The sequence below is a fragment of the Lycorma delicatula genome, chromosome 2, assembly GCF_047948215.1.
Source record: "Lycorma delicatula isolate Av1 chromosome 2, ASM4794821v1, whole genome shotgun sequence".
NCBI classification, from domain to species: Eukaryota; Metazoa; Arthropoda; class Insecta; order Hemiptera; family Fulgoridae; genus Lycorma; species Lycorma delicatula.
In genome coordinates, this window is record NC_134456.1 from 44,283,483 (window position 1) to 44,308,393 (window position 24,911).

General features: G+C 30.0%; 1 protein-coding gene and 1 long non-coding RNA gene across 3 annotated transcripts in view; one reads left to right on the top strand and one right to left on the bottom strand.

The window, feature by feature from the left end:
* Positions 1–13,986, top strand: part of LOC142318767 (sodium/potassium-transporting ATPase subunit beta-2-like) — a 53,628-nt gene extending 39,642 nt beyond the window's left edge. For both annotated transcript variants that reach the window (XM_075355218.1, XM_075355220.1), the window contains exons 5-8: positions 1,814–1,995; positions 9,121–9,231; positions 10,325–10,493; positions 13,674–13,986. In XM_075355218.1, the coding sequence (XP_075211333.1) occupies positions 1,814–1,995; positions 9,121–9,231; positions 10,325–10,493; positions 13,674–13,777 (566 nt within the window). In that variant the 3' untranslated portion in view covers positions 13,778–13,986. The remainder of the gene's footprint in view (positions 1–1,813; positions 1,996–9,120; positions 9,232–10,324; positions 10,494–13,673) is intronic.
* On the bottom strand, positions 1,269–18,404 carry LOC142318768 (uncharacterized). The gene is made up of 3 exons (XR_012755042.1): positions 18,353–18,404; positions 12,778–12,909; positions 1,269–1,486 (listed from the first exon to the last, which is right to left on the bottom strand). It is a non-coding gene; the product is annotated as an uncharacterized LOC142318768 (long non-coding RNA).
* Between the last annotated feature and the right edge of the window lie 6,507 nt (positions 18,405–24,911).

The following is a 24,911-nucleotide window of genomic DNA, read 5'->3' on the forward strand; positions in this document are numbered from 1 at the left end:
GTCACTTTTGCAACCTTTACAGCAGTTTGTGCTGCATTTAGCTTTGGTATCAGCTGTTGTTATAGCTTGCCAGTTTTTTTTTTTTGAACCAGGAAAACATTTCTGAGTTATCATTTGACTTTAAATTGATTCTTTCCATTAGAAAATATTTAGAATTTAATTGAAATGTGTCTATGATTTGAATTATGTCTTTTCATTTAATATATCAATGTATTTTATCAATTTTCCTTATATTCAAAAGTATTAAAATGTAATCCTTTTTTCAGTATTTATAGAATATTAAGATGGTTGAGTTAATGACTGTGAATTTGTCATTTTCTACTGAGAGATGGCCAGTAAATGTTGACTGTATTGTGCAATTGTGCAGAGTGCTTCTATATTTTAATTATACCTTTGTCTAAAGTATCCCAATTGTGCCATAAAGAACAATGTACAGAAATGATTACTTTACATATTCTTTACATTATGGTTTTATTTTTGTTATGAATGCTTCATTTATACATTTTTTAGCTACTTTTAATGTCTTTAGTGTGATGTATTTTTTTTTAATTAAATTTTCTTGTTTTTATTTCTCTTCTATAGGAGTGAGTTAGTGTTACTCCTTCATAAAAAAAAAAATAATAATCAAAATAAAAAGTAAATCATATCATATATAAAGACGCAAAGAAAGTAATTCATCATTTAAAGAAGCTAAACATAATTTTATCCTCAAAATTATTACTCATAAACAGATTTACTACTCAAAAATTCAATCTACAAGCAAACATAATGCCCTAGAACACACAATGTTCTTTCTATACTGGACAAACAGGAAGCATTTAAAAAAAAAGTTACATTAATCTCATAAAAATTCTTTATAACAGTACAGGGTCAATGTTTGTCAACCACTTTATAAAATCATGTCACAGATCATTAGGATTAACAAAAAAATATATTTCTCGTATACACAAAAAAAATGACTGAACATATGAACTCACTTAAATCTTATGAATACAGTCATATTTTAATGAATGGAATCAGTTCTAGTTTAATAAACTTTTCCTGAATACATATTTTCTTCTGGGAAAAACACACTAACAATAAAACAGTTGGTAACAGAGTGCAAAAATGACAGTCACTGAGAAAAAGGAACTAAAAGCACTACAGTATAAGTTGAAAACCAATTTTAAAAATAAATTAATTTTGATTTGTAATTAAAAATCATAGTTTTGAACACTTTATAACTTTACAGAATTAATTTAATTATTATTTTTCCAAAAAGTGCCTTATACATGAGAAATAGAATATAAATAGATAACATAATTACGTTTTTTTTAACAAGGAATTTTTTTTTAATATTATTTCATAACCATTCACAATAATACTTCCTAGTTACTATTAGTAACTTTCATTCAGATGTCCTATCCCAGTCAGTCACGACATTTTTTAAAATTGTCATTTCATTTCATCCTCTGAATCCTAACTCCTCCTTTTAGCCTCCTGAAACCTAAAACAAAAGAAAAACAAAATTATTCTTGGTAATGTAATTTTCATCTAGCAATAATTTTTTTTCAAATTTCCCTCATTCATTATTTTTGTTGGGCAATGAATTATAAATTGTCACATTTTTTTATCCTTCTATGATAACTCCAACTACTTCCATATTCCTTCTACATTCTTCTATCTAACTAATTTCTCTTGCTTTCATCTTGATCTCTTTTATTTTATTTCCCAATTCAAAGTTTTACATCTTTTATTTTCTAGAAGCTAAATAATATTCAACAAAAAATTATCTAAAATGAATAATAATATGTTAAATTTTGTTTTATATCAGTTTATAGACGACCTGGATTAACGCCAGGAAGAGGGCAAAATATTTACAATTGTGACTATGATCGCCCTCCTGGCAGAGGACAAGTATGCGATGTAGATGTGAAGAACTGGTTTCCTTGTACTTTTGAGAACAATTTTAACTACCATCAGTCAAGTCCATGTGTCTTCATAAAACTCAATAAGGTCAGATATTTTATATTAACAATTTTTATAAATAATCCAGTATAGGTTTACTTGTTACTTCTAGTCTTTTTTGTCATAAATCTTCATTATTTTTAATTAATTCAACAAATTTGAATGAAAGAGCTAAATATTGAAGGTAATGGAGTGAATTAATATTTGTAGATTAAAACAAATGGTTCTGTATTTTAAACCTAAACTAGATTAAAAGCTGAATAATATCATGCTTTACAAATCTAAACTCAAAAATTATTAATCTTGATTATGCAACAGTTTATAAAAGTGAAACATGAAAAATAAAAGAAAGAAAAGAGGGGAAAAATCAGGCTTTTAAAATTTAGTGCTATTGAAGAATGTTAAAAATTATATATGTTGATAAAGTATGAAATGAAGAGATTTTAAAATAAATTGAAGAATCTCATAAAAAAACAAAGTTGGTGGGCTACATATTAAAATCTTACCACCCCCTTAAAGCTCTCAGTCATAATATGTATGACATTCCTGATACATTAGATGATATATTTATTTGTTTACTTTATTTTACCAAGTTATATTATTTAATATGCATTATATTACTTTTACAGTTTCAATTAAAAAGAATACTGACAGTGGTGGCATGGTAGATGACTGTATATTGCAGTGTGCCATGAAAAAAGCATATGTATTAAGATTCATAAAAGTGTGCTCAATGGAGCAAATCATTCATTCTAAATTTGTATAATACTATATAGATCTGTAGGTAATATTTTATCTAACAGTGTATAGAAAATTAAAATAAATTTGTGTGTAATGTATACTTAGTGTAACACTATACATAGTCAACACATTAAAAAAAATCTGAGTAGTTTAAACAGCTTAAAAAATTTCATTAATAGAACAGTAGAATTTTTTTAAAAAACTGTTTAATCAGCATTATTTACAGTATTTTTTTAGCGTTTTACTTCTTTGGAACGGACACATTTTTTATAAAATAAAAAGAATTCTGATAGATTGTAAAAAAGAAAAAACTCTGAATAGAATTGATAAATTGATTTTAACAAAATAAATGAGGAACACCTTATGGTGTGCTGCTTTTACATTTCTGATGTGATTTATATAGAAAATCAAATGAATAAATAATTCAATTCATTTAAGTATAAGTTCAGTATAAGTATATTTTTATGTTTTTATAATATAGAATACCTGCTAACCAGCAAAATTTATTTAGGTGAATATATTTGCTGTGCTAGAAATAATACTTATCTGCATTAAACTACATAATATTTTTTTCATCAGAAATTTTCATTTGTTAATATGGTGCTATGCTAGAAGGTTCTATTATTTCAGTGCTCATATTGGTTACATTTAAAAACATTTAAAAGAATTCTAGCCATCATAGTTATTAATGGTAAACCTAAAATCGTTTCAACACCACAGGTAGAAGAAAGGGATTTGAACAAGTTTGCACAGGATCCAGAATTATCGTGCAGAAGAATTGCTATCCAAGAAAAAATATTTTAGAATACAGTATAGAATGAATATTTTACACTTGCAATAATTGAACCCATACCATCTGCAATGGTACAAGCTCTTCTACCAGGTGATAACCAATCAAAGATTGCATTCAGTCGGTGGTTAATTAACAAGTGTGCCCATAACCCGAGCAGATATCTAACATTCTTTTTACAGATGAGGCCTCTTTCACTAAGGACGGTATAAACAACTTCCACAATCGACATGTTTGGTGTGAAGAAAATCCTCATGTAGTATTTCAAGCAGGAAGTCATCAACACAGGTTTTCTCTGAATATTTGGGAAGCAATCTACATGGATAAGCTAATTGGCCTTTCTTTTTGCCACATAGAATGACAGGTGATTCATATTTGGAATTCATAACAAATGACCTACCTGAACTTCAGGAGGACATTCCTTTGCAAAGCACAATGAACATGTGGTTCATGCGTGACGGTGCACCTGCTCACTTTACAATCGGCATCAGAGAAAAATTTAGTGATTGTTTTCAAGGAAGGTGGATTGGTTGAGGCGGTCCCATTCGTTGGCTTGCAGGTTCTCCAGATCTAAACCCATTAGATTATTATTTATGGGGACATGTAAAGTCTCTGTTTTATTCAATACCAGTTGTTGATGTTCATCAGTTAGAGGAGAGAATTGTCTGCTCTTTTCAAAAAATCAGGGAGCAGCCAGGAATTTTTGACTGTGTACATCAGTCACTAAATGTGTGGATTGTTGTCATAGAATGAGTGGAGGTCACTTTGAACATTTGTTGTGATTCTCATCAGAAAACAAACAAAATTTCACATGCTCTTTCAATAATTATTATTAAATATTCATAATGTTGAATTTTTAGAAATTTTAATCAGAAAATTTGATTTAGTTATCAAGTGAGTCATGACAGTAAAACAAACAAGATGGCCACCATATTGGTTAAGGCCTACATTTTGCAGTAACTCTGTTGTTTGTTGTTGGGTTTTTACGACTAAGGTGTTGTTTTGTTTCTAAAAAAATGCATCATAATTTTTACAATACAAAACAATTTGATAAAATTTGAACAATTCCTAAGATATTTAAGATTGAAAAACTGAAAAGACCGTCATTTTGAAATTTGTCAATGAAGAGTATAGTTATTTTTTTCCTATTAAAAAATGTTAGTTTAAAATAAAGTACAAAATTTTATTGCATTATCTCCAACCGTTCTTGAAAAATAATTTTTTCTTAGAAAAGAACAACATGATGACAGACAGAAAAATATGCATTTTTGAACCATGTTCACTGGACATTTTTTCTTCAGTATGTTAAGTAGAATCACTACCTAGAGACTGGCCTCCCCTTTTACAGACACTTGGTATATAGTCTTGCATAGCTTATTGTGTAGTCAGCTGATATTTTTGTGCTCTTAACTAAGAACTGAACAATTACATTTAATTTTTATATTAAACAATAAATTCATATTTATTGTATATATGATATTATTATTAAATTCATATTTATTGTATATATTCATATTTATTGTATATTTCTTATATATATTTATGTCCCATAACAATATTTGTTGTAAGTGGCTTTTTTCCCCTCCCCTGAGCCAGACCCACAGCTAAGTATAACTCAGCCCAGGGGAGTGTCCTTTAACTCTAACAGGCCTTCCCGCCCACCAGCTGTATATCCAACAAGGCAAATTGGCCTGCTGGTTGGGTCTTTTTTATTGTGCCAGCCTCTAACTCTCAGTGAGGAGACTCCAGATCCAGCTAAGCTGCAACCTTTATCCCTACGCCGAAGGCTCGGTCTCGGTCTTGTCTGTGCCTTATGCCTCAAATGAAGGGTCTCCAAGAGGATCCCCCACCAGGACTCTGGTCTTAACTCCCCCCTAGTGGATGAAGATCTTCATCAGGGAACTGTCATAGCGGTACATGTCATGTATGGAATCCCCAACTGATCATCGGAGCTGGTGCACCAAGGCGTACCAGTCCTCGCAGCTGAGGCTGTCCAATGCCCCTTTTTAGAAGCCCCTTCTCTGCTTCTCATCATCCTTAGCACCAAAGCACCGTCTGGGAAAAGAGGCTGAACACATCCCAAGAAGCTGTAGAAACAAATATGTGAGTCAGTAAGGATGCAGGTGTTAAGCCGGGAATCCCTACACGAACCCTACGTTCCTCCCATTCAGGGCACTGATACAAGGTGTGTTTGACAGTGTTGTAGGTGACCTGACATGAGTTCAAGTCACTCCCAAAAATGACTTAATTTTCTGTAAGAATAACAAGATTCCATGTCCGAGTTACTAAGTAAGAGGAGGAATGAAGTAATTGGTTTCCTATTAAATTCTTCACTATGCAAAATGTGTGTGTGGTTGTATATTAGCATACTAATCTCATCAGAATACATGATATATTTAATTCTATAAGTGACACCTTTATTCTTTCCATTACAGATTGGCTGTATAGTTGTATAGTAAACATTAAGTTGAAGCAATACATATAATGGATTTTTTCAATGTACCCCTTTCTACATTGAAAAAATCCATTATATTTACTGCTTCAACTTAGTAGGGGAAAAAACAAAAACTTAGTATTTTGTTTTACAAAAACTAGTTTTTTTTAATTTTACCTCGTCAGTTTATTGTTTCATTACACTGTTAATTCTGTAACAAACTTTATATTAAATAATTTCTAGTTTAAGTGCATAAAATTAAAATTAGGCAAAGTTCTATAATACTACCATGGCTGCTCCTTCATTATTATAATTTTTCCTGTTTTCTGAATTAAATCATCTTATCTGTAATAAGTAATCTTTTTATTCCTCTTTACCTGAAATAATTTAATTATTATTATCATCTATGTTACTACTAAATGTTCATAAGATTCAATTACCTTCAGGGTAGAGATATTTAAACAGATAGAAATAAACTTATTTGGCAGTGAACCATGACGATAATGTAAAATGCATTCCTGTTTTTGTACTGATACCTTTTCTTTTATTATACTCAGAAAAACTAAAAACAGAATCTGAAAGTCAGCCAGGTAATACTTTTGTTGGCAGCAACATTAGATGATAAAACCAATAGTCATGGAATTGATTTAAGTAATATAACTTGGCATCTTAGTGGTATTCTTTGATCAACAACTCATTTATCATCTTAAAACAATAATGTGTTAATAAAATTTCTTTGTTCTTATATATATGTACACACTGTATGATGTATATGAAAACATATACATTGATTTGTAAAGCAAGGCTTTATTTCTGATATTTCCAAATCAGACGAGTTATTAAAGGAATATCCATTGAATAAAGAAATTTAATGCACTAATTCAATTTAGACAGAATGTGTTACTCATTGAACATTTTTCTTTAATTAAAATGGATTTTCATTTAGCTTACATTGATTTAGAATTAAGATATTCTAACTTTACGCACCTCAGTATAAAAGTATTTTTTACCATTTTTACTGTCTTTAAACCTATTTCTATGTTCTTAGTAAGATGCAGAATCTGGTCAAGACACTCAATCTTAGCTCCAAAAATCATGTTTCTTCAATTTTGAAGCATGTTGACATTCCAGGAGTAAATATGAACCAATTTCATTGATTTTTAGAAAAATCTAAAGTTAAAGTTTTGTTGAAAAACAATTTTGTTGAAAAAAAGTTTAAGTTTTGTTGACTGAGTTCTTCAATCATTTATTTTTTTAAAGCAAATAATCAGACAGGTTATTTATCTTATAAAAAATGCAAATTCTACATTACTTCAAATTATGAAAAAATTTTATAAAATGTTGAGAAAAACTGAAAAGAAACAAGTACCAAAACTGAATTTTTATAGCATAATACTCAAGAACAACCAGCATAGAGATATATAAAGCAATACTTAGCAAGTAAAGAAAGAAGTTGTAAAGGAAAAAGTCACCAAAGAGGAAATTCTGAAACCTGAATGGATGTGAAGAGGAAGGAATGTAAAGGGGGAAGGAATGTATAAAAGGGAATGTAAGAGAGGGGGGAAATGTAAAGGAATGATAGAAATAAAAAATAAATTAAAACAAGATAATAATCGAATTGACTTCATGAAATTTGAAATATTTTTTAATTTCATCTACACCCAAACTATACTAATTCTGTGTGGTAATTTAAACCAATGATGAAAAATTGCTCAATGTAGATAATCAAGTACAGTGCATAATTTAATATAAATAAGTACATGTGAAGAAAAGCGCTAAAAATTGAAATGTATTTAGCATAATATGATTTTATGAAGTACAGGTTTGATTTATGAGTGTGACTGCAATTAGCACAGGTCTCTGGAGTTAACTCCTGTACTCTTAAAAAATTGAGAGCCTGAGAATCTGAGCGGACTAGTGGGACAAAAAGGGAATGGGGAACTGAGAGGACTAGGGAACCTGACAGGACCAGATAATGAACTTATAAACAAAGGAAAAATAAATGTGTTTTGTGTTAAAATCACTTTTAAATCACATTTCAAACTTTAGAAATTTGTTTGATTTCTCCTATGCATGCCAACCTAATTACAGTACATTGATACAATAGACACAAAACCAATTCATGGGCTCATGGTTAAAAACTTTATGTATCATTTTTCTTTTACCAAACTCAAATTATTCTATTTTACTTTCATTTTAAATTGATTTGTTGCATTTTTCTTTTATAATGGTATTTAAATGTCAGAATTAAAATTATATATTTTATTATTCAGCACTAGATTTTCAAAGTTTTTTTAACATGTAGAATTTTGATTAATTCCTGTAAAAATTGAGGAGCTGAGGGGAGACTAGTACAACCTTTATCTGTTATAATAATACAAATTAAAAAAAAAATGATTCAATGATTCATTAATCTGAATGGAATGGCAATTTATATTGCCACTTTATTAGTTAATGGATTGGAAAATTGTATAGTGTAATTAAATTAAATTTTGAATAAAGTTCAAATTTTATTTTGGTTTTCAATTCATCGAAAATTCAATTTCCATGTTACGTACATATAATAATATTATAAATTATTACTACACTAGTAAACAATATATTTTATTTCTAATTTTTATTATTACAAAACCATACATTTGTTTATTATAACAAATGATAGATGTGCTACATCATACTGAAATAAAGGAACTGCTTCAGCATTTACTTGGATGAACCAAAGTAAACCAAGTAAAGCCTTGATCAGAACATCTATTGTAAATACATAATTAATTATAAAATAAAAAATAGAACTATTTAAAAGTTCATACTATTTATTTGAAATACAATACCTGAAATATTAGTAAATTAAATATTTGAATATAAAAAATAAATAAAATAGTTACAAAATATACAAAATAACTAATTATTCAGAAGGTATTAATGAAAATTATTTAACACAATACAATATGTTATATACGTGTACTTTTTAAATAATCCTTTTTTTAATTACTGCCGATATTATTAGAAAAACTTCAACAGATGCAATCTCATGGCACTATTTTCTGTCAATAATTAATTTAATTTTTTATTTACTTTGCTTTAATTACTGAGTTATTATTACCCTATGATGATTGATCAAAGTTCTTAATATTTTTAAAATCAATAATAATATTTTTTACCATATAATTAATTTATGTTTTTAATAAAGATTTATATATTTTTTTAGATATTTGGATGGATGCCACAGTTTTACAATGATACAAATCATCTACCTTCAAACATGCCCGATGATCTTAAAAGACGAATAGCAACTCAGAAGACTGTTAATCCACGTTTGGTAAGATTAAAAAGTTTAACCGACTGATTGTCAACTATATTTTTAAATTAGAAGAAAACTGCATAATGAAAGTATATTGATAAGCTATAACTGACAATTATGTTGCATTATCCAGAGATAGTTATAGGGTAGTCTCTCATATGGGAGATTGTAATTTGAGGCCAAGCCAAACAAGTAATATTTTAATAATTTCTTCTTGATGATGTCCCAGCCTTCATTATGAATTCTAATCAACAATACATCCTAGCCTGGGGATCCATAGATATAACAAGTTACAGAAACTCTCTATAGACAAACAAGGGATGAGTTGCCTATGTGTCCTGAATCAAGGAAGCAGCACTAGATATCTAGAAATTTCTGGAATGTTATATGAATCAATCAAAAAAATTACTGACCCAAAAGAGCTTCTATAAGTAACTTAGATGAATCTTAATCTTTTTTCTTGGGGAAAACGGATTAAGTGCATAGATGATAAATAGTATCATTCTGGTAACAGGAGGTCCAGTTGACATAAGTGCATAAGAATCTGATCGGGATGCAATATTTGTTTTCAGATCTCAGATACCATCCAAAAAAAAAGATTCATCATTAAAAATTAGCTTATTTCATATAACTTGTTTTTCATTAATTATAGCTACAAGATGCATCATGTAAAAGCATTGTTCCAAAGTTAAATATTCCCTTATCTACCCATTTTTCTGAGCTTTTAAAACGATTACTCCAGAAGGTCTTTTATTTTTTATATTGTTTTAATGTTAAAATATAGTATAAGAAGGAAATTTTTAAGTCCATTAGACAACGTTCAAGTATCATCATTTGCTATGTAATTGAAGTAACATCACAGTAAAATATAAGACTGAGTATAAACAAGAAAACTTTCATAAGTATATTTTTACTAAAAATAAAAGCTATTTAGGTACATATGTTACTTTTATATACAAATACAGTATATATGACAATATTAACTTCATTAAGCACATAACAGTTGTTTTGAGTGGCATAAATTTATGGAGATATGAGTTTATATAAATTCTTAATGAATAAACAATTTTACACATTTATTATTTAATAGTTATTTTCTTTTGTTAAATAGTTGAAGACTATTTGGGTATCATGTGAAGGTGAAGGACCATTAGACAGAGAAAATATTGGAGAAATACAGTATATTCCACGACAGGGATTTCCTGGTTACTTTTATCCTTATCTAAACACAGAAGGTTATCTCAGTCCACTTGTTGCAATACACTTTAAAAGGCCGAAAAGTAAGTTTTTTTACTAGATATTATGACCCTAATATTAAGATATTTATGACCTAACTGTTTTTTTTTTTCAGAATAAATAAAAGGAAAGTTACTTATTTGTCTAAATCTTAAACATGTACTGATTACCACATAATGTATTTATATTTTAGTAATTTAAATTAAATCAATATTTAAAAAAAAATTAAAAAAGTACAATTTTTAAGTAGAAAAAATTATAATCAATTCAAATTTTTCAAAACTTTTAATAAAAAGGCAAGATATTTATTATTATAATAGAGAGAAACAATTAAAATTCTGAAGTTAACTTTAACACAAAACACTATTTACCTTTGTTTACAAACCTAAAAATCCATGAAAATAATGTTGAAGTTCAACATTAAATAAAGTAATTTTTATATGTAATATAAACATATAACATTACTGTAAGAATAAATTTCTAGAAAAGTTTTAACAATTTTCATAATTTCAAGAGTCGCAGGAAGTGAAACACAGTGATGTATTTTTTTATTCTAATATTCTAAATTGGTGGAGCCTTTTTTTAATTTTATTGTTGAAATGAAAAAAAAACTGTTACACTGTTGTACCTTAATAAACATAATTATTGTCATCACTTAATATGTCCTGCTTATTGTCTGAACATCTGGGTCAAGACCACTGACTAGTTCTAGTTGCCTGTCACTAAACAACAACAATGATCTCATATTTAAACAATTGGAAAGCTCTTTATTATTTCCTTCAACATATTCTTCCTCCTACTCAACTCCAATTTCCAAGATCTTTTCAATATAATAAGAGAATAATAAGAGGCATTCATTCTCAAATACAATAAAATAATAGCTTACTATTATAAAATATTAGTCTACTTTATGATTATTGTAATAAGAACAATCTAAACTAAACTTATCTATAAACAATCTAAACTTATATATAAACTTATATATATATATTTTATTTATTTATATATATAAATAATGATTATATAGACATGTATTATTATATACTACAACCAATTGAAAAATACATTATCAACAAATACATGAATAATTACTTATCTTCATGAAAAGAAGTTAAATACTGTAAGTACTTGCTTTGGGCCATGACACAAGACAGCACAGATTAAACTGCACATTAAAATAATATACGATATACAATAAAATACAATATTGTAAGAAATATTACTTGACTAAGAAAATTAGTGAGAATCTCAATAATATTTTATCATCCACAAAAAATGTAGCGTTATAAAACCCAGAAGATCTGAAGTGATTTTTTAGGAAAATGTAGGCTGCACTGAAAACTCATAATTGGCTAATAATTTATTTATTAACAAAATTTGAAAGATGAAATTATACTTATATATACATTGAATCTTTATGAATTGAATGTCACTATTGAAAATAATCTCTTTTGCACTCAGCACATTTGCACCATCTTTTACCAATTTCTGAAAAGCACTTTGGAAAAATCTGTAAAGGACCCTCTAACCTACGCTTTAATGATATAGCTTTTACTCCTTCTGTATCACTCAAACTTGAATACTGAAAGGCATTTTCATTGTGTCAAAGATATGCAAGTCTGATGGTACAAGATCAGGGCTGTAGGAGGAATTGGAAACCACTGACCACCCCATTTGTACATAGTATTGGTTTGTAGTTGAGATCTGGAAGCCCATTATAATGATACAGTTTAATGGCATAAAGATTTTTCTCTGTCTTTTCTTTCTGATGGCTTCTCTGAGTTATTTTTAAAGATACAATGTAATACTCACCGTTTACTGTTGAGCCTTGTTCAAGAAGATCTAACAAACTGATGCTACTCTGGTTCCAGAAAAAAGAAACAAAAACTCTCACCTTGGATACAGGGTTCTGATGTTTTTATGAATTTTTTAATTTAGATGAAGTACTATGTTGCCATTCCATCAACTGCCTTCTAGACTTAAAGACTTTATTGATATACCCAAGCTTCATTTTCCATCACAACATTTAAAAAAAAATGCTCTTCATCGATTTCAAACATGAAAAGGAATTCTGCATACACATTTCCACCTTTAGTTTTTCAAAGCAGGTATTAACTGATAAGATACCTACTTGATGCAGACTTAATTTTCTGTAACCTGGGAACTCTATTATCCTCTGCACATTTTTAAATCTTCAATTGAAGATCACAGCAACTTTGCATAATGGGATTCATTGATCTGCACAAATCAAGTCATCAACTCACTGGCCTTCCACCAAATGATTTGTCATTATGGGAATTTTCTCATGCCTTAAACTTATTGACCCACCTTTGAACATTTTTCTTGCTAGCTCACTGAATATGTGTGAGTTAACCATGGATGTTTCCAGCTGTTCGTACCTCTTTCATTAAAAATTTGACGACTGGCCTCTATCTATTCTTCACGTCCATTATTCATTTTCTGTAAATATAAAGAAAATTTCATCATCATGCTTGAAAGTATTCTCTCTCAGTGGTATTAATTTCAATGTTATGACACACACCATCAATATTACAGATTTTATACATTACATTCAGATTTTCTGACTAATACAAAATTAATACGTGTGCTGTTAAAAAGAAAAAAAACCAGAACAGTCACTAGAGTAGGTAACTCTCTGACCTTACGATGAGTAACTTTCTTATGTAAATTCCTATCACCTTGAAGGATATTCTTGAGACATCTGTTATTTTAAATTTAAAGGGATAATAAAAAGGATTGAGCAGTATTTGAAGGATTACAGACCTGAGCATAAACTGTGAACAAGACCTAAATCACATTAATTAAAAGTCACTGACTTACAAGCTGGTTAAATGGAAGAATGAGGTGTTATACTTCCTCAGCAGGATCACATAGTCTCACCTTTAGGAGGAGTTAGTACAATACAAGCTTAGGGGAACAGAAGTTGTTGAGGAAATCCACAGATTGAAGGGTCACCTAATTATTACTCATGATTTTCTTTGCAGCAGAGAAAGATGTTTAAGAATTTCTTTTATGAATGGTTTTAAAAATAAAATATTTAATATTTTGAATAAAATTATTTTAGCTTTCAGCCTTGTTACTTATGATAATAATTTTTTAATTGGTCTTTTTATATTAAAAACATCTATAATTTTTATTTTCTTTGATTTAAATTATTATTAAATTAAAAAAAAAAATTATTGATAATATTTTAATTTTTTCAGTTGGTGTTATCATTAATGTTGAGTGCAAAGCATGGGCAGTAAATATGAAACATGATCGCAAAGAAGCTATTGGAACAACCCATTTTGAGCTGCTGGTAGACTGATAACTCTTTTAATAATTTAATTCAGCTGCTCTGCATCTTTCAAACTTAAAAAAAGAAAAAAACTAACACATCCTCTCCATCCAATCAAAACTGTGATTGACTTTCAATCTTGTATATATAGATCAATTATAGATCAATAATTATAGAAACAGCAATCATGCAACTCTATTTATTAGGTGAAAAAAATAAATTATTATTTATTAAAATAAGTTTTTGTTCATTAAATTTATTATTTTCATATTCCTTTATTTTGAACCATTCTCTTGATTTAATGACTAACAAGGGTGCTACGGGAAGGAATGATGTAATAAAACCTCACATCTTTCTTATTAATAAATTTTACTGAAAAAGAACTTTTATTTAAGTAAAACAAGTTTTTGGAAAAAATATGGTTGCAAATTTAGAAAACCATTTTAAAATGATGCAACATTTAGAATAAAAGCATGACACTTATTCATAGGTAAATTTTACATCACTCTATTTATCTGTTGGCAATACTGTACTCAAGATTTGTTTCACGTAACTTTTGAAACAATCTTGTTGCACATCAGTGACATTGCAGTCTATTCCACCATTTCCATTTCTTTTTTTGTTCCAATTATGCCAATCTCTAACAACTAATGTGTGCGTATTTATTGTAGAATCTTATTCAACTTGTAAAGCATTTAAATACTTGAAAGACTATTTTTAGTTGAAATTACCAATCTGCAGTTCCTGGTTAAGTAAAAAAAATTACACATTTTGTAAATTAACTTATGATTTTAGAAGTATACACAATTAGATAATCGTCTAACTGTTGAGGATGTGAAAGAATTTAAATTCTTCTCTGCTGTAATTTCTTAGTTAAGTTATCCTCGCAGATTGGACTATCAACACTTCTGCTTTTACAGCTACAAATAAGTTAAAATTGCAGTAGTACTTTTTAGGAATAAAGAAAACCTTTTGGCTATGATACATGAAAAACACTTTAATTATAAGAAACACCAGAACATTGATTTTTATTACGTAGGTTGTACCTTTGATGGATAATTGAAGATGTCACTTGCAGGAAAGAATATTAAGAAAGTAACAGGAGACTATTTCATTCCTCACTTTCTTTAGTAGGTCTGGCTTGGGTTATTATTATTCTTTAAGATAACTGCTATTTTTTGAAATGACTTGTAATTTATGTCAATCATAAAACCATTAAGGGTGTTGTAAGGATTCAATATACTACAATGTACAGTAGTGTTTTCAGTGAGTTACCAACAGATGCTGGAATGGTAGAAGGAAGGAGATTGTTTGCTGGAACAAATATTCATATTATGTTGATAGGAATATTCTTGGTAGGGTTGGTGCTTGGTCTGTTGTTGATGATTGTTCTAGTGATCTTCAATTAATTATCTTTGAGTTGGTTAAGGAGTTGCAAAACGCTTGTAGATGCAATGTCCTTGTTCATCAGCAGGTGCTTCATGTACAGGAAGGTGGACTGGCCTAAATTTGTTAATATTCTCTCTGCTAGACTCCCATGTCTTAGATTGAAGACTGGATGATATTCAACTGGAAGACCTGACAGAAAGATTTTCTCTGGCTTTCTTCGATGTCACTGAGAATTCAATTTCCCATAGTTCAGGAAGAGAGAATTGCTTCTTGGTGGACTAGACAGTTGTCTTTGTTGAAACAGTTCATGAACCGTCTCAGGAGAGCTGCTCAGTGGGACAGTAATCCTGAATGGCGAGCGGTTTTCGTAGATGACTATCAAAGATAGAGGTCTCAATATTTTCATTTGATCAGGACATCAAAATGGGGCTTATGGCATTCTTTTGTTAGAGAACAAGGAAATAACGATCCTTGGGGTGTTGTGTATAGAATCCTAGGGCATAAGCGTAAGAAAAATATTCTTTTGTCAGCTCTCTCGACTCAGCAGGGTATTGTTTCTAACAAAGCTGAGATTTTAAATATTCTATTGAATGATTTGTTACTAGATGATGCTGTGACTAATGAAACCTTGTATCATCTGCAAGTCCAAGAAGAAGTTGCTGCTTTTCACTGTAGTGTTTTATCTCTAGAAATTACGAGGCAAAGGTACATCAATTTGCACTTCTGGTAGGAATAAAGCCCCGGAATCGTGGTAGAGTTCCTTGTCCATTCTGTCAGAATTTGTGTTGGTAGTTTGACTAAAATTTTAATAGAACGCTCTTTGCTGGCTATTTCCGTTTGCTGGAAAAAAGGTGTTCTAAAATTGTTGTTTAGAGGTGGTGAAAAGGACCCCACTGTGAGCTTCTTTCATAGGTCTTTAATGCTCCTGCCAGTTATTGAAAAGGTGTTTTTCAGAAAGTATTGTACCTTCATGTTACTGATAGACTGAATTCTAGAGAGTTGTTGTTGGATGATCAGTATGGTTTTTCCTCAGGCAGGACATGGAAGATATATGCTGATGAAGGACGTTTGCTGATTAAAGGGGATTCGAGGAATGAGATTGAATTCAATTTCTTGCAAGCCCAGGCTTGCAAGATACTCCAGCTATGGAGTTTGCAACATAAGATGGGATTTAGCCCAGAGAAAACAACAATGATGTTGTTCAAGAGCAGACAAGCTGTTACACGATGAACTTGTGTATTAATGGTAGGTCATCGAATTAGGTTATGTTCTGTGCAGAAGAATTTAGGTGATACCCTTGATGAGAATCTTTGATTCAAAGAGCACGTTCAATATGCTACCAAAAAGGCTTGCTCTGCTTTATTCGGTGTTCAGAGAGTAGTTCATCCCAATTGGAGGCTTAAAATGTTTTTTACTGACTTTGGACTCATTGGTCTGGTCTCATTGAATGAGGTACAAACGTTATAGGAGTATTTTGTTGAGAGCCCTGCATCTCCTATTGTTATTTATGATTGGTCCCTAGGAGTTATCTGTGATTTGTCCCTAGGACACATGAGAGGTGGTCCTTGTTATTTCTGGTATTAAACCCATTGATATCCTTGTGACTGAATGTCAATTACTTTATGATGCTAAGAAGGTACTTATCTCCGGTAACTTACCAGAGATAACTTACTTCTGGGCGACGACCAAGGTTACCATTTATGGCGGTAAGATGGACTTAATCATCTGATAGCCACTGCATGCATGGTATTTTCCTGATGTGAGAAGTATACACGTAGTTAGGTGGATACTGCCAATCAGTATATTACACAGTTTCTTTCTGGACATGGTGCTTTTCAAGATAGGTTGGCTAGATTTGGTTTGATTAATTCAGGCTTATGTCTGGAGTGTAGAGCCATTGATAATGCGCACTATGTCTTATATGTCTGCCCCAGGTACGAAGCTAAATGTACCAAAGTAGCTAGAGAGCTTGCTAGGATCAATACTGATTTTGATTTGCAAGTTAATTGGAAAACTGAAAGGAATGAAACATAGTTGCTGCTTCCTTAGATTCTTACCCCTGTGGAGGATGGTTGAGTGGGTCTGATGCTGTTATAGATATATAGATAGAATAGCAACCCATGCGGCTAGGTGCCCGCCTGGATGCTTACCTTGCCAAGACAGGTGTTTTGACATCAAGCTCCGATTAGCTGGGATATTCACTGTTATGAAGAGAGTGGATGTGTAGAGAACTCTGAAACGGAGCTGCGGTGTGGGAGGGTGTAGGCAATGAACTCACTCCTGAAACCGGATCAGAGCAGACAGTGACAGGGTAAGTTTTCCTTAGAGACTTATTAAATTTGTGATACTGGTTCTTAATTTTTAAATAAATCAAGAGGACTTTGAAAAAATTAAATTATAGGACAAAATTGTCGTTGTCGCGATCAATACTTGTTTTGTTGGAATGAGGACAGTATTTTTTTTTGTTTAGACTCAATCAAGTAATGATCTGAGTGCATAATCGAATTTAAGTTAGATATGGGAAGAGTAGGAAGAGTTTTTGTTGAAACCTTTGGTATTAGAGGAAGGCGCAGGAATCACACTTCCACAAATCGGTTAATTTGATAGTTGAGGGTTTAAGTTATGGTAGATGGTTGTGGTTTGAAGAGGCCATATGAAGGCGATAGCAAGTTGTGTAAATACACTGATGGAAATGTCTGCTGAGGCATTTGTATTGGTGGCATCCTGACAGAAGCCAAATTGATGACTGCGTTATTCAAGTTTAGACGGTCTAAAAGATGACCTCTGGTTAAGTCCATCAGATTTATGAATGGTGTTGTGTTAATGAAAAAAATTGTATGATTTGATGTCTGTACTTTTGTATGATGAATAAAAACTGTACTATAAATATTTTATTAAATTTTTTATTTTATTATTGATTATTTATCTTCTCATTTTGAAAAGTAATTTTATTACAAAAACTTTAAAAATTTTATGTAATTTACAATGCAGTAAGTTCAAGATTAATAATATAAATAAAAACACAAAAAGGAAAAGAATCCTTTGATCATCCTACACCAGTAGAATTAAAACATGAATAGTCACATGAAAGTGAAGGAGGACAATCCTTCAACACTAAAAAAATAATAGAAAAATAATTTATATATGAATCATGACTTTGTATTGATATACTATAAAAATGTTTTATTTTAGTAATCACAGTATTTTAATACTAACCTATATCTTAACTTGATGAATGACTTAGCTTCTTTATTTAAATGTAACAACCTCCTTATAACATTAGTGTTAAATTTATTAAAACGTTTAAAGATTCTTTTTCTTTGTTATATTTTAAAAGTGTTTTAAATGATAACCCAACAATTATAGTTTGGCACAAATTTTGTTGTCTAGGTTTTTGGCATGTTTTCACATTTTTTTTATCATTCAAATAAAACATGTATTAAAAAAAAATATTTATTGTAAATTTTTATTTAAAAATAATCAAATTGCTTTACCCACTTCAATTTCTTCCCAATTATTATTCCATTTCCATGTTACTAATTTTATACATGATGTTTAAAATATGACACTTAAAAGAAAAAAAAATTCTTAAAGAAAAGAAAAATTCTTAATTATGTGGAATTTATCAAAATTGAAGAATAATTGTGTACTTTTTTAGAAGACATCAAGATTTTTATAAAAAACTTTATAATATTTTTTACATGCCTTTTATGAGTGCTACATGAACTGCAGTCCACTGCTTCATATTTCTTAAGAATTGTTGATGTGCTATTCTCATCATAGGCAAAGATATTTTGATCTCCTGAGGAATGATTATGCTTAAGATGTTGAAAGACTTGGTACTATCAAGGAGGAGGCCTACCTTGAGGAAGTCTTAGGTACATTTTTTAAGAAGGGTTTGTCCCATTCTGCAGTCCTGCTACAGGCAGATCATCCCTTTATCAGTATCCAACCCTTTCTTTTTTTCTTATCCTTATTCTGGATTCTTTACTCCCAAACGGTTTTATGTGAGTTTTAGATAGATGTCTATTGAATCAAAGTTCAATGGATATAGAATTCTTTTTAGTTACTGCATCCTTGGTATTTATTTAGCTTAATAGGGGGCAGTTCTACCTAGAGACTCTATTCTGTTCAATGATTGTGTAAAAAGCCAATTCTGACTCTGAGGTGCTTAATATGTAAAACAAGGTCATTAATCCTAAAAAGATTATGAAACACTACACTCTATAAAAATTTTTTTGACAAGAAAAATATGAGAAAAATTCTTCAATCAAATCATATTTGTCCAAACTGAATTACACTTTAATTTTTTTAAAGCTGACTTCAATCATAAAAATATTAGCAAAATGATTTTAAAATATCATTTTTTAAAAATCAGAGAGCATCATCAATCAAAAGTTGAAAATATATTTCAGTTTGTGCCATAAATAAGTTTATAAATTATATTTTTTCTATAGAAAATTCTTACTGAAATTTTTCTGATTAATAAAATAACAACATAAACTATATATAAGTAAGGAAAGATGCTTTAATATTGTATTTGTAACATGATAAACTAAACTGAGTTAATTGTGTAGGTAGATAAATGGAAATTTAAACGGTTGAAATCTAAATAGTTAAAATATTAAATATTTTTGTCTACATTTATATACTATAAAACACTAGTTCTTTCATTATTACTGTGATGACCTACTTGGTTTCTGTAATTTCATTACAACTTTTTTTTTTTAATATTTAAAAAATATTTAAGATTAGTTGTTCTCAAATATTACTGGTTTTCCTGTTTGAAATAACTTTATATTTTATGGTATGGTGTTGGTTTACTGTGAGTCAGTAGCTATGGCTATTACACAAATTTTTCAGTAATTTATATTTTATGAAAATTATGAAATTTCCTTTACAAAATTAAATCTATTGAATAAATCTTATTTGTGTAAGTATTTCTAAATTGTTCCCATTTATATCAAAATAAAAAGAGTTTATTATGTCATTAATATTTATCATTCATATATAAAATAATCTAAAATATGAGTAGTCATTTTTGAAACACATTTTACATTTCAAGCGAATCCTTTCAAGTTCTTGTAATAAAATTCAAATGGTTATGACAAATGATTATACGCTTGAGTAACACCTTTCAGTCAACTTATGGGCATCTATTCAAGTTTATTTTTATGCGAGTGGGAGCCAAGATGCTGCTAGTACTTTCCATCAGAATAGCTAAATTGTGACACACCTGTACTTCTCTACAGATCTATGATATTTAAAGCTCAACCTACAATTAGTCTTAATATAAAATCTCATTTCAAATAATTTTATTGCTGCTCTTTCTCTCTCATATTCTTTCTTTCTCTACTCTCACATGCATGTGCACGCATGCTCACACACACACACACACACACACACACACACACACACACACACACACACACACACACACACACACACACACACACACACACACACACACACACACACACACACACACACACACACACACACACACACACACATATATATATATATATATATGCATGTACATTTAAAATGTACTATGAAATATAGAAATATTTTAAGATCACATTACACAGGTGAAATAAAGAAAAAGCAATTCACACAATAAAACAGCTCTTATTTTTATACATACATGTATTTTGAAAGTTAAGAAAACTTTCATATAATTTATATGCTTTTACATCAAAGTTGAATACTTAAACCTTTTAATAATGAATCTAATGATATAAATAAAATGAAAATAATATAGTAATTAAAATTATTAAAAAAAAATCTTTAATATTTTTCAGTCTTCTTTGCAACCATTTGATTGTTTTCACACAGCGTTATTTTCACTGAATGTAAAAATAACAGCACCAATCACTGAAGATTGTTATAAAGGTGACTGAATATGTTCTTCATATATATTCTTATATATATATATATATATATATATATATATATATATATATATATATATATATATATATATATATATAAGAATATATTCTTATATATTCTCATACATATTAATCATATATATATATATATATATGATTCTTCATATATAATATGTTTGTTTCTAATATGTTCTTTAAAAAAAAAAAAAAATACAATTAAATAATTTGGTAAAGTTAATCTTCAAAAACATTTAAATTTTAAATTATCATGTAGACTGTTATAGATGGATACATATAAAATTCTAGATATATACCTGCACAAAAGTCTGATGTAAATTTGCAGTGAATTTACTTGTAGGTTTTAATTCAGAATTTTTACTGTTAATAATGGTTTAAAAACTACAAATTCATCTAAAAAGTATGGAACATCACATAATACCACACACAAGACACCACCAGTAATTCATCCAAAAAATAAACAGCCAGTCTCAAAGCATAGCAAACATCCATGCCAGGCTTACTAGGGAAGTGAGGTTAAACTGGTATCGTGTTATCTTCATCACTTAGTCAAATATACTCTTACTTTTCTCTATTAACATGGCAAACTTATTGAAATGAATGTGAAAATCAGCTGTATGAGTGACTTTTTTAGTTTGTTAACCACAGGAGCTGGCTATATAATGGAACATCATTACTTTTACAGAAAGCAGTTTTTACTAATGCCACTTGTACTAATGGCTAGATAAATTTCATGCATCATAACTATAAGATGAAACCAGTAGTATAAAAAACAAATTGAAAGGGACATCTTTATTTGTAAACCATGTACCATAACATCTCTGCCATGTAACGATAAAAAGACTAATTTTAATAGCAATAGACATTTTAATAAGTAAATTTAATTTATTAAAGGAACCCACGGTACTTTACACAAATGAAAAAAGTACAAGTTTCTCATCTTAGTACCAGAATTAAACCCTATTCATCAGAAGGATGTTTTAACCTTATACTTTTAACAGAGAAAAAGATAGGTACTTGCAATGTTTCTGTGAAAATTAGGGTAAACTACTAATGGGAAGAATTAGAATCACTTCTTTTCTTATTAGAAATGAGGGACCCAGAATTAGCAGTTTCTCCACATTTATACAATAACATAACGTGTAGACGCACAAATTTTAGGTTAAATAGGAGTTTAAGGAACATAATTTCTAAAACTTTTATGATCAAAAAATTTATTCTACTATTTTTACCAAAAGACACACTAACAATAAGCACACATAAACACACACACACACACACACACACACACACACACACACACACACACACACACACACACACACACACACACACACACACACACACACACACACACACACACACACACACACACACACACACTTTCTTTTTATATTATTTTGCAATTCAAAATATATGTAAGCATTCAGATCAATAAAACCACCTAAGCAATAAAATATTAGTAAATTATTATTTTTTACTTTATTGATTTATTGTATATTGTTCCAATGAGTAACATTTTTATTCATGTCTATCATGAAATAAAACAATTAAGATTGATTATATTACATAAATATATTCTTATATTTATGGTTTGCTACAATATTCTTTTATCCAATTATTAAAGTTTTATTTTTGTTATTTTCTTGTCTATGACAGTCAGCAAACATATTAATTTGTAATTAATGTTTTATAACAACATGATACACTGAACCAAAATCTATAAAAAAAAATATATATACATATATATATATTTTACTTTTCCATCTAGATACCACTACAGCAAAACTATAGCTGTAGAAGGGAAAATATTGTAATCGGTCCAATTTGGGCATGTGGGGTTTTCATCAGATCTTGAAATTTTGACACCTAGGAACCCAAAAAACCAGAAGGAAATTTTCTGGATGTTAATGTTCAAATGTAAATGTGTGTGTCCAGTATTGACCTCTAAATACCTTTTATTTCCAGAACTACCAGACCGATTTTGACCAAACTTGGTCAGATTACAAGTACATGGGACACTGATGCCATTACATTTTCAAATTAAAGGGATGAGGCTGTAGCGCCATTTCCTTTGTCCGTTTTCCTTTTCCCCGTTTTCCCCGTTTTCCCCTTTTTTATTTTTTACATTTTCCCCTTCTTCCATTTTTACCTTCTTCCCTTTTACCTTTTTCAATTTTTCCTTTTCCGATTTTTCCCTCTTTCCCTTTTCCAATTTTTCCCTTTTTCCCCCGCGCTTAAATGGGTTTTATAGTCTATAGTGGACACACATATCGGAAACGCTGAAATGGAATCGTAAAATATTTAGCATAGTATTTGTTGCTTTTACGTCCAACAGATAGCGCATTTTTAAAAAAAAGCATGTTTTTCCTGTTACAGGCGTGACATCTTAGGTTTATAAATGGTAGGTACATAAAAAACACGCGCGTATTCGAATGTAACGTTTTGTCAAAATTTCAAAGCAATCGGTGAAGAACTTTCGGAGATTTAAGATTTTGAACAAACGAACGTTTACATCTTTATTTATATAGTTTGTATATTTGATATAATATTTTATTACGGCTTACAATAATTATTAAGAGGTGAATAAAAATCTTTCAGAAAAGAACAAGTCTTTGCAAAAATAATTGCTAATAGGAAAAAATAGTATCACTCTTTTCTAAACACAAGGAAAGATCCCGTAATTAACTTTCTCTCCATTTATGCTGGTTTGTAAAGTAAAACATTAAACATAAGGGTAAGATATAAATATAAACTCTAGGCATATACATAACTAGTGCAAATAGTTATAAAAATATTATGTCTAAGTAATTAAAACTTATAATAGATATTTATTCTAAGTTAACGCACTGAAAGTGATGTAGTGTACATAACACATTTTTTCTTGAAAAAAAGGAGACATTAATTTATTTTACATTATTTGTAAGGGTGTAATATATATACATATACGAGGTGCTACCCAAAAGTTCGGGAAATTTGAATTTCGCGCGCGGAACATTGCTGGTACGACCTGCTGCCGCTAGGTGTGGCTAACAGTACTCTTTGTGAATCAGTGTTCCAACAGTTGTGACGGTGAAAGGTTGCATTGTTGATTTTCGTGCGGTTGTGTAACGTTGTGTTTTACTGCTTCGGCGAAGTTTTAAATGGCAGATTTTAAAGAGCAAAAAACCTGCATAAAATTTTGCTTCATGCTTAAAAAACTGGGCAGGAACCCATCACATGCGTGTGGAAGCATTTGGTGACAATGCTATGAGTAAAAGTAAAACTTTTTTGTGGTACAAACGATTCAAAGATGGACGAACGACAGTCGATGACGATGTGCATTCAGGAAGACCATCAACAAGCGCAACACCGGAAAACATCGCGAAAGTGCGAGAGGCTATTGTTGCAGATCTATTGTTGCAAACAATCCATGATGTTTGTGCAATCGTACAAATGTCATATGGATCCGTGCAACGCATCTTGTCGGACAATTTGTACATGAGACGCATTGCTGCAAAATTCGTACCGAGACTGTTGAACAGCGACCAGAAACAAAATCGCGTAACTGTCTGTAGCGAATTGAAAAATTCAGCAAGAGATGACCCTAACTTCATCTCAAACATCATAACCGGTGATGAGACATGGGTATACGGGTATGACCCTGAAACTAAGCAGCAGTCGTCGCAGTGGAAGTCGCCAAGTTCACCGCGGCCAAAAAAAGCACGCCAAGTTCGCAGCAACTGAAGTCCATGATGATTGTTTTTTTCGACATCAAAGGCATTATCCATAAGGAATTTGTTCCTCTTGGTCAAACTGTCAATGGGATGTTCTATTGTGAAGTTTTGAAGCGGTTACGTGAAAGCATTAGGCGCAAACGTTCA